Raw genomic sequence first — 13,491 nt, 5'->3', positions numbered from 1 at the left:
TTTTTGCCGCTGGGCAACACATGGTACTCAATACACGGGACACGAGAAAGAGATAGTTCAACATTTTTGGAAATATGATCAGTGGCTCTGTCGGGGAGACTTGGATTGGAAGATCGCTGTACTTTCTCTCATATCTGTCCGTTAGAGGTTGGCAGATAATGGAATATATTATTCATAAGTATGTTTTCATTCAGTTGGGTGCAATCTGCAACCTCACCACTAGATTCTACTAAATCCTGCACACTGGTCCTTTAATCAGTGATCTTCAGAGGTGCAGGTGGACTGATTTGTTTGTTTTCCGTTGACAGAGCCAGGCCAGCTCTTTCCCTGTTTCCAGTCTTCGTGCTAAGCTAAACTGACTGGCTGCTGATTTCAGCTTCTACCGTAAAGACGTGAGAGCAGTAATGCCCCTCTCATCTAACACCTGGCTAGTTAGCAAGATTAGCTAACTCTCCGCCATAAGTTTATTTCCCAAAATGTCTTAACTATTCTTTTAACTCGAACAGTTCCTCCCAGTTTTTCTCCATGTGCTTTCAGTGTTTTCTCCTCTGCTTGGTAATTATAATGAAATACACAGTTCAATGGGTAAAAGTCAAACATGTTCAAATGAGTACGTCAGTAGAAACCGGTTATCCAAATCATGAAAAGGTACCAGACTGAACGATTTCCATTTTCCTGTTTTCCTTTGTGTTTCTGCTCTCCATTCAGATCTTCTTCTGTGAAATGTGCCATGTAAGCCCCCCATCCCAAACTGAGACAAATTCAATACAGTTTGCACCTTTTACATTGTCTGTTACGACTCTTGATCTTTTTATGTTGCACTTTGCAGATTAATTTTGGTTTTTAAAAAATGGTACTTAAATAGCTACAGTATGATGTTACAAATAGACCAGGTTCATTTTCTGTCCCCCCCCCCCCCCCCCCCTTTGTGTGCTGTATGGCAATAAAGCAGTGTGGTCACCAGGAGTCATTTCTTAGCACAAGTAGGCATATATTCTATTTAACTATTTTTATAACCCAAAAGAGCAGTATTATGTAATAGAGGGAGCAAAGTCTGGTCTGTGATGTGTTAAAGTTTCAGTAAACACTGGATAGCAATCACTTAAAATGTGCATTTCATTTTGTGTGACTTTGCTGACAGTTTATAGTTCGGTATACATACTTGCTAATTCAGGACACTGCTGTTGGATTTATTGGAAGTTGTCAAATGATTTAAGGAAAAAATAAAAATCCAGTACAAATTCGATAAGCCGTTTTGCCATTGTTTGACCGATTCCACCTTTTCTGAAACTTGCTCGCCTGCGTCAGCTTTTTAAATGTCCTGTGATTCACCACAGTTCACATCAACCTGCAGCGCCTCGAGACAGTATCACCCTTCTTGTGGTTCTGTGTTACAGTCTATGTTTAGATTAAGCTGTGCACAGTAGCACGTGTTCATTGGAGGTGTTTGTTTGCACAAGTCAATGAATAATTCATTCAAATTTCAACAGTGCTCAAAGAGATACACATTACAGCACAACACAAACCCTGATTTTACGATGTTGTAAGACTTTGTAGTCGGATTATGTTGAGATATTGGATAAGTGCACATTGTATATTGGACCCTAGAGACACAAGTTTATTTAGTATCTGTTCTGGATCTCCTTGAGTTGTCCAGTTGTTATGATGTGGTAGATGTTCTAATTTCCATTTTTCAGAGCATATTAAGGATTTCTCCAACTCCATCCTCTGATGAGGAGCATGTGTTGTGATGGACAGCTTCAAAACAGCTATTAAATGCACCTTATGTTTAGCTTGGTCCATCTGTTAGATGTAATGGATGACTTTCACAAATTCAGTTTTTTATGTCTCAGATGGCAAGAGATGTGGCATTTATACACTAATTACGATGAAATTTCATACAAATGTCTCACAAGAGAAATGATGAAGTGATGACATTTAGGTCAAAGGTCAACTTCATTGTGATACCATAATGTTAACTATAACTCAGGAGCAGAAGCAGAGACTGGGACCATGTTTCACATTTGGTCAGATACTGAACTGGTGACACTAATCTTGGGTTTTCACCTTCAAACTGTGCTGTTAGTTCTTTGATTATTGGACACTTGAATTCTCTTAATTTCTGAATTCATATAAAATCTGCAAAGGTGATGCAAGTCCATCATCAATAGCTCCAGAACAGCTACTAAATAGACTGAATTGTGGTGAGATTGTTAACTTAAAATCAGGTTTTGGAAAATGTACAAATCAACATTTTAAAGATGGGAATTCAAATCACATCAGATATTTTTTGAAGTGTCATATAAATGGATTTCTATCTAAATGTCAGCATTAAATATTCAGTAATAGTCCCGTTCCATAATTAGCTGTTCAGCTGCTTAGAAAATCCAAACACAAAATGGTAAATACCTCACAGCAAGTTTTATTTATACATCCAAAAACAAAAGATCAAATTTCTCACACTATATACAGATATTACATACAGTGTTTGTACACATATTACATCATTTGTACACAAGAAAAATATACATAAAAATGTAAACCTTTGTATACAAAAAATACCTTAGACAAATTAAACAAGGACCAATAACAAAAGGTGACTAGATTAGCTCATCCTATCTTTAAAAACAGTAATACAGTACATTCAATGAGTATAGGAATTTGTCAGCCATTTCTGAATTCAAGCAGTTAAATGTGCCTACGAGCCCTGGTCGTTTTGTTCTACGTGGTTTTGGGGAGAACTGGTGCAATGGCTAATCTCATGCTATGGGGTATACAGCAGTAATGCCTTGCAAACATTTTCCAACCTGATTTTTTTTTTTCTTTTTTTTTTCTTAATATATAGAACTTTTTTTCGGGGCACTGTGTTCGTGACTATTGGTGAGAGCGCTGCAGTCACTGAGAAGCCCAGTCGTCTCTGGTGGAGCTACGGGTTTACACTTCATAATGTGTTTTCTCTTTGGAAGGGAGAGACAGAACTGGGCCTTCTCACAGCTGGAAATGGGGGGGGGGGGGGGGGTCGGGTGCAAGCTCAGAGCTGGTAATGATGGCAGCTGTTCGTTTAATGAGCGTCAAAGGAAAAAAAAATGGCGAGACAGACACGGGACATGTGAAACACCACCGGCCTCATCCACTCCTGTGCAAATCCATGGTGAAGAACAACATACGGTACGTCGATCTGTTTGTCTCCCCAAAATGAAATGGTAATGCATATATTCCTATGTTTCATACTGCCAAGAATCAAGCCAGTGACCGTAATCTAATATTATTCTAATACTCTCACACAAAAGGTTGCTGCCCCATGCAATCTCAGACTTCTTCCTGGAGTTTAATAGCTATCAAAAGTATTCTCCATCATGATATTATTAAAAACAAAATGACAGCACGCACGGCATACAAACATTGATCCCTCCAGCTTCAAAGAGAACTTACGACCATTTTGATAGCCATTAAAAACAACAGACTCATTCCACAAGACACAGGTTCCACTGAATACATTGCAAATAACAATTTCAATCCATTGCTACTCAATAATTCACCAACAAACCCCAAGATAGAGACTGCTACTCTATATACTTAATACTCAACAATGTCTGACGATCTGTCAAATGTCTAATATCTATCAAAAGCCATGGTTGTACTGCTGCATGAGTCTTAAACAGATGGGGGGGGGGGGCTGTCAGGGGGTGGAGTTTTCTAAAATTCAAATCAGACCCCAGGTTTGCCTCCTTTAGCTTAAAAATCAATTCATATCTGAGTTTAGAGTAAAACAAGCTTTCCTTGACCTCAGCCGGGCTCAACATACCAGTTTATACCATTTAAATCAATATCTTTGCCTTCTGTACTGTAATGGGAGTCCTGAAACTCAATTTGCCTTTTATGAGACATGAAAGTCATTCATGACCATTGTATGTGTGGACCAGAGAGCACCTTTGAGAGTAGACACTTAAAGTCCCTGGATTACGCCACCATCACCCCTACCATTAACACTGAAACTCATTTCTTAGCTGTCAAAATCCTCTCAGGTTGGCCCGAGAGAAGCAGTTAGGCTGACCTGATCTCTGGTCTCTGTAGGCTCTGGTTCTGAGTGAACCTGCTGTAAAAAGAAGAACAGTTACAGGGGCCAAAATAAACTCCTGACCCAGCCTGAATTCAGCGAGTGAAGCTACATGTAGTGAGACCAATAAAATACCTTACAATGCTCGAGTTATGTTAATGTGTTTATTGCTTTAAGAAACTATATTTACCTTCAAGTGTCTACTAGGCCACTCAGAGTCCCACAACCAATGGTGAGGTCAGAGATTTTGACGTCTGAGCAAACCAATAAATGAGCACATATACAGTATACACAATATAAAAACAGCTGTTTAAAAGCATTTTGGTAAATTCGTATGACTGTGAAATCTGAAATCTCTGTAAGATTCTATACCATGATAACAGTTAAATAGGTTGAAATAATATGGGTCACAAATATCACAACCTGTACTCTTCTTTTTCAGAGGGTGACAGAAGCCGTGTATGAACCAGGTGGAAAAATAAGAATGCGATGGCCATCTGAGCAAGGCAGGGTACAGTTGATCATTTAAAGACAGGACTCAAACTGGCAAAGCCAACAAAGCGACCGCTGATTGAGGCTTCTACGTCAATGAATTCTGAGCGCCGCGACACATAATCTCTAAGGTCCTTCCGCCGATTTTCACCCGTTTATTTCACCACAAAATCTGACTGTTACCCCCTGCTGACGGAACCACGAGGCATCAAACAAGTGGACTCACACTGACTTAAAACCCCGGAGGCCGCCTGGCTGCGGAATAAAAGAACGAAAATGGAGAAAATTGAAGATCTGAGGTTGTGCAAATTCATTATCAAATAGTGCACGATTACCACATTGCACACATGTAGCAGATGAAGAGGGGTGGTCGATCGGAAGCCAGTCGACTGGATTGTAAATGACTGTGAGTCCACAGACCATCATGCAGCAGTTGCAGGCCGCGTGCTCTCATTTACTTTGCGTGAAGGGTGGTGTGGCGCTGTTGGCACTTGCAGCGGTGGCACCAACTATGGAAAATCCAGCGGGGGGCGCTGTAGAGCTGTGGCTGGGCTGCACGTCTTTCGGGATGCCACTGTGGGAGGCCAATTGATGGCCAAAGGCCGCGCTGAACTGAGGGAGCTGTTGCTTGGGCTGTGTGGAGTTCAGAAGATCATGTGAAGATGATGGGAGGGAGGACGAGGGGGCGGGGGGAGTCGTTAAACCTGTCAAGCCACTCTGGGGCATCGCTGACAGCGCCGCCATGGGCTGCAGCGTCACAGAGTGGGTGGTGGCCGGGGGGGTGGACAGGGAGGTGGATATGAGATGACTTTCTGATCCTATGAGATTGCCAAATTGTGTGGGGTCGGTTAGGGGGAGAGGGAGATTGTTCCATGTTGAGCGCGGGGGTCCTGGTACCCCGCTGAGAGGGACTTCCAGCAGCAGAGGGGTGTCTGTCTGGAAGGAGCTGGCATGGGGAGAGGATATGTGGTCACTGTACGGGGATGGCACGTGCTCACTGCTGTAGTGGCTGCCTTGGGGAGATGATGTGGGCGCGTCAGACTTGGCCAGGACATGAGACGTGTGTGTCCGGGAGAACGTTCGCTCTGTGATGGAGGTCTGGGTGAGCAGAGAGGTGGTGGGGGGGGCTACCGTAGAGGAAGATGAGGTCAGGTTGGAGCACGACGTTGGGGGCTGGCTAGCGGGCTGAGATGGCGGCGAAGGGGGAAAGTGACCCCCAGTGGACTGCAGTAGATTGTCCTCCAGCTCGAGGCTGGTGAAGTTCTCTGTAGGGATGCGACTGTTGAGCAGGTCCCCCATGCCCCCCGGCTGGACCGGACCAGGGAACACAGTCATGGCTCGGTGGTCCACGCCTTCAGAGGGGGCCAGGTCTCCCATGGAGGTGAGGCACACCAAAGAGTCTGGGTAGGACCCCATAGCCTGCAGTGCACGCACCAGCTCCTCAGCCTCTTCTGTGGTGGGCAGTAACTCCCCATTCTTTCCTGCATGTACACACACACATGTATATGCAACAGTTTTCATCAAACAATCACACCAAGAGGTAGTTGGTTTACACAAGAAAGGCAAAGTGGTGCACAAGAAAGAGCTGGATGACAACCTTCAAACAAGTCAAAGTCCTGCAGGTCATCAGGTAGTCTGGGTAACACGTCGGAGAAATCCTCCTGGTTTAGCTCCAGGTCATTTGGAATGTCTGCCATTTCATTGGTGATATCGTCTGGAAGCTCCTCTGCACTCAGGTCTGGTGTTGAGGGGCTAGTGCCACAAAGATAAGATAAAAAAAATGTTTAGAGAAGATCGACAACATGTTGCTGTGACAGAGTATTCTCCCTGACACTGGATCTACGGCACACTAAATTTTTAACAGTGGAGACACAGGTGTAGCAGACCTGATGCTGGCCTGTGAGGGCATTGCTAGGCTTGTAGAAGGCATTCCCAGGTTCCCCTGTGGCAGCGCTGGAGGGATGGGTTTCTGAGGCCTCCGCGGCCCTCTCCTCCTCTTCTTCTTGTGTTTTTTGGTGAGCGCCGGTGGTTTGGTCTTTTTACGTGGCTTTCGCTGCTGCTGCTGCTGGTGCTGCACTCGTCGGTTACCATCCCCTCGCAGGAAGTTATCCTGCGTCAAATGTATGGAGTCATCACATTAGCCCATATGAAACCAAACTCAGCAGTTTGGGTAATATGCTTATTTGCTGTCTTGCCAAAAGTTTAATGAGGTGTTTGAAAAGACTCATGTCTGTTTGCTAAATATGAAGCTAATGCCAGCAGCTGGCTAAATTAACTTAGCACAAAGACTGGAAACAGGGGGGAACTGCTGGCCTTGCTCTGTCCAACAAACAAAATCCACCTCCAAGTACCTGTGAGGCTCATTAATTAAAATGTTTATATATATAAATAATATATAAAAATGACAAATCACCATTTTACAGGGGTTATGAACCAGACCATTTCTTTGTTGAGACCAGTAACTCCTGGTTGCTGGGCAACTAATTAACAAGCCATAACTTAATAACTTAATTAACATCAGAGGTGCTGGTAGGTGAATTTTGTTACCTCTGGGCAGAGTCAGGCCAGCTGTCTCCAGTCCTTGTGCAAAACTACATTAGCACACATTTATCATGCAGGCACGACACTCTCTTCTAACTGCAAACAAAGCACATTCCTCAAAGTGTTGAATTTTACCTTTAAATGTTGAACTCACCATTTTTTTGGCATGCTCTTCACAGAGTGGTGTCTGGTGCGTGATGTCAAACACAGGGATGGAGCACTGCTGACCATCTGCAAATTTGGCTGTGCAACTAGCAAAGAGCTGCTGGGAACGATTCAACAGAATATCTACAGAGAACAATAAAGGAAACTAGACAATTTCCCTGCGGGAAATTTTGAAAGGGCCACGGGGTCTACTGCCCGACCGCGTACATATACATTACATTATATGCCCATATGTCTGTTTATTTGTGTAAGGGAGCATGAGAGAGAAGTGCTCACAGAGGTACTGAGCCTCAGAGGTTGCCACAGCAACTTCAGAGCCCCTCCCAATCATGCTCTATGAGACACAGCTGCGCACGCACACACACGCCCCCTCTCAGTACTCAGGCACACATGCACTCAGAGAGAGAAAAAGAGACAGAGACAGAAGTGGCCGGGCTTAGAGGCTGCTAATTGAAATTGTGTAAGTCTCACACATTTTTCCAGCACATTGTGAGAGAGAGGACAAGTTTGTCTGCAACTGTGGAAAAAATCATGCCTGTAGTGTGTAAACTGTGGCCGGGAGGAGCCTGGAAAGACAGAAAATCTGGAGGTTTTTTTAGGCTCTCTGCCACTGAGGCTCAGTGGTTGTCACGGCAATTTGGCTTGGTTGCCCATGACGATAGGGGCAGACAGAGAGGGGCGACAGAAAAGCGGAGAAAACGAGCGATTTTCTGCCTCTGCACTCCTCTCACATTTGGGCTTCTCCTGAGAGAACGGAAGCTCCTATCAGAAAAACAAAGACACCGTGAGCGCCTTGAGGACTTCCTGAACGTTTTGGTGTAATTTTGTGTTTCTACAGAATATTTTGTGGACACAGTCGCGAGTTGAAAACAGGGCTCCTTTCTGCTCTCTCCGAAAATCTTTGTATTGGAGTGCATGGAGAGCAGAGACAGACGTGGCCGCGCTTAGAGGCTGCTAATTCAAATTCTGTTCGTCTCACAGATTTTTCGAGCACATTGTGAGAGAGAGGACAAGTTTGTCTACAACTGTGGAAAAAATCATGCCCGTAGAGTGTAAACTGTGGCCGGGAGGAGCGTGGAAAGAGCAAAAACCTAGTCGTTTTTAATCGGCTCTCTCCCACTCTAGCGATGATGTCACCCACTCTAGCCTCTAACTGTCCGCGCAATACACACCCATTGAAATCTGAGAATTTCCCCAAAAACGCTCATGGTCATTGATGAGGGATTACTCAAAAACTACATGAGTTATCAAAACGTGGCTTAATACAGCAATAGACAAGACTTGTGTCTACAATTTAAAGTTTAAATGGAGTCTCTAGGTGAAAGTATGCCGGAGCAGTAGCCAGTAGAAAAAGTGCGACAATTTTTACCGCCTCCCATTCATTTCTTATGGGAAATTTATCGCAGTTTTTCGCGACTTACGTCGCGAAAAACTGCGATAAATTTAAGAAAAATAATAGCATAGCGATCCCGATCAAGACGCACGTTTTGATATAACATTTGCGTGGGTGCTCCCAAAACTGTAGGAGGAGTAGCGAATCGAAAAAAGCACGGAAGAGGAAGAATAATAATAATAATAAGAAAAAACCCGCAGGATAACAATAGTGCTCGTGGCTTGCCCCGTGGCCCTAATAACACCGTACAATAGAAAGAGGGCGTGTGACCATAGCACTCTATCGCAAAGGGATACTGCACATCACAGTATGTGATTTTACAAAACATGGACACCTGAAATTGACAAAAATCATTTAAATGAGAAAAACACTCTAGCGGGCAGCTGCACAATCAGTGATGTGGTGGAAAGGATACGCTGAAAGCAGTGCTGAGTGAAGGGCAGAGCCCTGTTGTTGCAGGCCTGGCCCTTTGTGCTGCCAGTGCAGGTCCCCGCATCTGTGCTCTGCTGCCTTGCAGGAGTCACACTGCAGAGACACACAGAGTCCAAACTGAGCAAACAGTGACAACACTTCACATCTGTTGTGTTTCAGACATTTCAATTCAGGAGATGAAGATCGCAAGACTAGAGAACCAACAAGTAAGTCATGAAGTAAGTCAAAAAGTCAGCACTCTTTGCCATTTGCACTGATATAAAACAATCCCGATCGTATCTATTTTGGGAATCACATACATTGAATTTCTAGTTCACAGGTGGGTGATGGAAGGTTTGTGACTGGTTTAACTATGCTGGCACCTACTATTACAAAGGGTTTGATTTTACCGTATCATATCAAGAGTTAATAACAAAATCAACTAATCTGACGTTTGTGGGAATACCTCGAGGAGCTTCGAGAGGCACCACGTAACTCCTGGATGAGCTGCCCAGCACAGTCGGGGTTGTTACTGGCAGCGTGCAGCAAGGCTTTGCGGAAGGCATAGCGGTATCTCTTTTGGCGGATACTCGCCCTCTCCTGCCTGCACATGTGCTTGTACTTCTCCTGGAGGTACGAGCAAAGCCTAAGCAGCCGCGTTCTCCGCGAGGAACCACTGTCGTCTTCCAGCCTATTTAGAAAACAATTAACAGCAGTCAGGACGAGAAGCGTCAGGTCAGAGTTCATACTGTGGAGTTAAGTATGAGAATACTGACCCATTCTGTGGTCTCCAAGAGCTCTGGAAAGGAATAAATGTCTCTGCCTCCTCTTCATCGTTATCATCATCATCATCAGCACTGTCTTCTGACCAGTCCAATCCTGGAAGAGAAGTTGTTTAGCGCTACACTTAATCTGAAGTATCACACACAGTCCGTAAAAGCTGCACATGAATTTATAAGTAAGTGAAAACACACTGAGTTTGAAAAGTGGTGGGAAATTCTTTTAAATTGGGCACCTAGATGAGGAAAGAGGTCTCCGTGCTCCCGGTGTCTCTTGGCACAGAGCTGCACCAGATGCTGCAACCTGGCCAGGCAGCTGGCTGAAGGTGAGAAGGCAGCGGGCCGCATGACAACCACATGCCGCTGACTGTTACTGCCACTGTCCTTGCAACTGGCAGGCAAGTGAGTAGCAGTGAAAGGCATTTTCCTGCTGAGTGATGGCCCAGAGGGTTGCACAGGACTGGGTGCTGCATTAGCGGGCATCCCTGGAGGCAGAAAGTTGACCGTCTGAGGTGGTGGTGGATTGCATAATAAACCCTGCTGCTGACCGGGGAAGATGAAAGACGTCACGCTCGAGTGCTGGGGCAGCTGGAGAAGACCTGACTGCTGCCGTGGGAGATGAGTGTTGAGCGGCGAGGAGGGGAGTACGTGGGGGACGGGGGAGGGACTAAAGTGCTCAGGAGGTGGCTGGAAGAGGTCCGTGTCATGGCAGAGTTTCTGGTTGAGCACAAGGCGACTCTGTAGTTTCTTCTTGATGGCACTGCCCTTCCGAGGGGTGCCCACCTCCTCCCCATCTGTGTCATCCTCATAAAAGGCAAAAGGGTCCAGGAGTTCCCCGTCAGGGAGGGGTAGCAGACGTGAACAGGGGGGAGATGGCGGAAGTTCATCTAGACCATTGGAAGCTTTCAGAGCTAGAGAGGGCACAGTTATGTTGAGAGCCACCGACTCCAGGTGAGCACGTGAGCGCATTTCCTCCAAAGCATCGTGTTTCTTTTTCCGTTCCTTCTTGGGGATAAAACCCAGAACCTGCAGGTGGCTGTTACAGTATCTGGAAAACAAGAACACATCCTCAGCATACTATGCACATCTGTAACATACTGTTTTCTACGTGGCACACATGCAAACAGACATACACACCTGCGGTCCTCGGACTTGGGGATGGGGTTGGTACATCGCTGGCTGTTGTACTTGGCCACATATTCACATTGCTTGAAGGGAGCCGTCTTATCCTCCAGAACGTGCCGGATACAGAAAGCATAGCCATTTAGTCTGCGCTGCTTGCACAGCTTTGGGCTGTACGAGCACAACGGCTTATTGTCCACCTCTGAGAAGTGTATGTGTTTGCCTTCATACATCACGTGACTCTTGTCCTTGAGAACATCAGCTGATGGGATAAAGTCAGGGGAAACCAAGAATTACATCAGGAACACTTCATACTGAGGAGGTAACCATGCATGCACGTGCAGATTTAAGAGGCAGGGAACCTCTGCAACAGGTGACTTTTTGTCCAGCCTTTAGCTAATGTAGGTATTTAATGAGAATAAATAACATTCACATAACTATGCAATGTAATTTACTGTGAAATTATTTTTAGTGTCATGATAAAAATCAAATGACATTCCAAAACTTGACTGATTTCATGCATGATTGAATGTTAATTAAACTACCACATCGGTGCATGCATTGACTACTAAATAAATATTGTAATAAAATGTGAATATATATTAACTTTATGGTCTTGAGAAACGTTAATTCTCATTGCTGACAAACTGCTTTTGCACCCTCTAATTTTCAGTCTCAACTTCACATTGAGGACCGACTGATAACCAGACCAGGTATTTTTATTCAACAGTCCATTCAATTATCTTTAAAGCTAACACTTAAAAGATAATATGATGGTGGAGAAACGGTATATTGCACGACAGCGGGCAGCACGATAAAGTTACAAGCTGGAAGACGGTCACCTGCTAGTGTGTAGGCTGCACTGAAGCACCAACTGAAGACTCGAAAAGCCAGAAGTCGCCTTTCTTCATTCAACACAACCGCTGCTTTTTACAAAATACAGGGATTTCACAACTACACGCACACAAATGGGAAGCTACAGATGTATCACAATACACTGTAAGGATAATTGGAGCGTTAGCTGCCCAGCTTCAGCCGGAGCTTAGCTGCTAATTTTCACTTTAAGTTAGTTTTGAGGGCGCCACGATTCTGACAACTGGGGTACATGTTGGATACACACAGGGGCAGGTTGGCCAAGTGTCGTTTACATTAGCCTGGGTTAATATTAACAACTTTAGGTAAATACGGAGAACGGGACAGGCAACACGGATGTTAGCTAGCGTAACTACCAGGAGTTCGGGGAGCTATCTTAGCTAGCTGGACAGATGTGAAACTTTTGATTTTAAACGTATTTATGTGTAAGATACACCCTTCTCTGAATCCAGAAGACACAACATTATCCATCATCAAGCAGAAATACATATTATCACCACTGAGCAGACACGAAAATTCTAATTTAATAGTTAGCTAACAAGCTATCAAAGCTAAAAACACAAATTAGTAGGCGGTAGCTAACCAGGAAACGGAAACATCAGCATATGGTAACACTATAAAGGTCTAATTTCAGTTTAGTTTTATTCAGAAAAATGCGGGCGTAATCATAACATACAAACAAAAATTGATCGGCCCCGGTCGTGTACTTCTAATGTAAACAAACATGATACATTTATGGCCAAATACTTTCAAACAAAGGGTCTACATACGAGGCTCAAGGCCTTTCCCCGAAGGCCTCTGTCATAATCGATAGGAAATATAGCCACTATCGTTACATAACGTGAAATTAGCAGACTACAAGACTTAAAACTGCCAACACTGCAAAATTCCCCACACGTATTTAAGATAATGAGTCATTTGGCCACATCACGAGTTATAAAATAAATGAGTCATTAGTTACAGGCCTCTTAGCTTCGATGGCACACCGGCCTCTCGTTGAGCGTCTGACCGACTGAAGCCTGTGCAAAACGGTACACTCAGAAATCGAGAGCGAGGCTGGATGCGATTTCGCTTACCTTGAATTGGTATGGGCTGTGTAAGGTATTCGCTCCAGATAGACGGCCGAAATGTCTATTAGAATCAGCTAGGCTATTTGTGCATCGATATTCGAGATACGATAGTAACAGTGATCTTCATCGAGCTCGGTATATCTTGAAATAAGGATGCATGTAAATATAGGCTATCCGGAGCAAATTACAAGCAGTAGGTAGGCTGCTGAGGATTTTTGTTGGAGCCACAGCAGACTCCTCACAGCACCACTACAGGCACTGCGGGGACATGACAACAATCCGCTCCACAACAACAACCTCTCCTACCATATTGGAAATTCAACTTTGTTAAAAGCCCCTACAGTGTAGAAGTGACATGTTAATCGCTTTATCGGTGAAATTACAGTTAGTGTGCAGGACAGTGCCCTTTACGTTTTCCACATTTGAAAGTGACTTCAGGCAGAGAGACCGAAAGGTCCGGCAAAGTGTTCCAGTGTAACATCCACCTGGACCACGGCTATCGTCTTCCATATGAATGAGTTACCAGCCCTGCTGTCACAGTGCTGCCGGCTGCTCACTGATGATGGACCACGTGCCAAGCAGATACAG

The 13,491-nt window shown here is 44.5% G+C and overlaps 1 protein-coding gene across 1 annotated transcript; it reads right to left on the bottom strand.

Moving 5' to 3' along the window:
• Positions 1–2,403: 2,403 nt before the first annotated feature.
• On the bottom strand, positions 2,404–13,145 carry ino80da (INO80 complex subunit Da). The gene is made up of 10 exons (XM_076747630.1): positions 12,910–13,145; positions 10,976–11,222; positions 10,075–10,886; positions 9,836–9,938; positions 9,526–9,750; positions 9,064–9,173; positions 7,245–7,378; positions 6,436–6,659; positions 6,147–6,301; positions 2,404–6,030 (listed from the first exon to the last, which is right to left on the bottom strand). Exons 2-10 carry the CDS (start codon positions 11,191–11,193, stop codon positions 5,000–5,002), a joined length of 3,012 nt encoding a protein of 1,003 aa, XP_076603745.1. The 5' UTR covers positions 11,194–11,222; positions 12,910–13,145; the 3' UTR covers positions 2,404–4,999.
• Positions 13,146–13,491: the final 346 nt, after the last annotated feature.

Source organism: Chaetodon auriga, chromosome 13 (genome assembly GCF_051107435.1).
Source record: "Chaetodon auriga isolate fChaAug3 chromosome 13, fChaAug3.hap1, whole genome shotgun sequence".
NCBI lineage: Eukaryota > Metazoa > Chordata > Actinopteri > Chaetodontiformes > Chaetodontidae > Chaetodon > Chaetodon auriga.
The sequence above is the reverse complement of the archived record's forward strand: the minus strand, read 5'-3'. Positions and strand labels throughout refer to the sequence as shown.

Excerpts from the sequence above, each read along its gene's own strand:
- ino80da (XM_076747630.1), bottom strand. The coding sequence starts at position 11,193 with ATGTATGAAGGCAAACACATACACTTCTCAGAGGTGGACAATAAGCCG. Across the intron at positions 9,751-9,835 it reads TCTTGGAGACCACAGAATGG|GCTGGAAGACGACAGTGGTT; the intron begins GTCAGTATTCTC and ends TTTTCTAAATAG. Across the intron at positions 7,379-9,063 it reads CACTCAGCACTGCTTTCAGC|ATATTCTGTTGAATCGTTCC; the intron begins GTATCCTTTCCA and ends TGTTCTCTGTAG.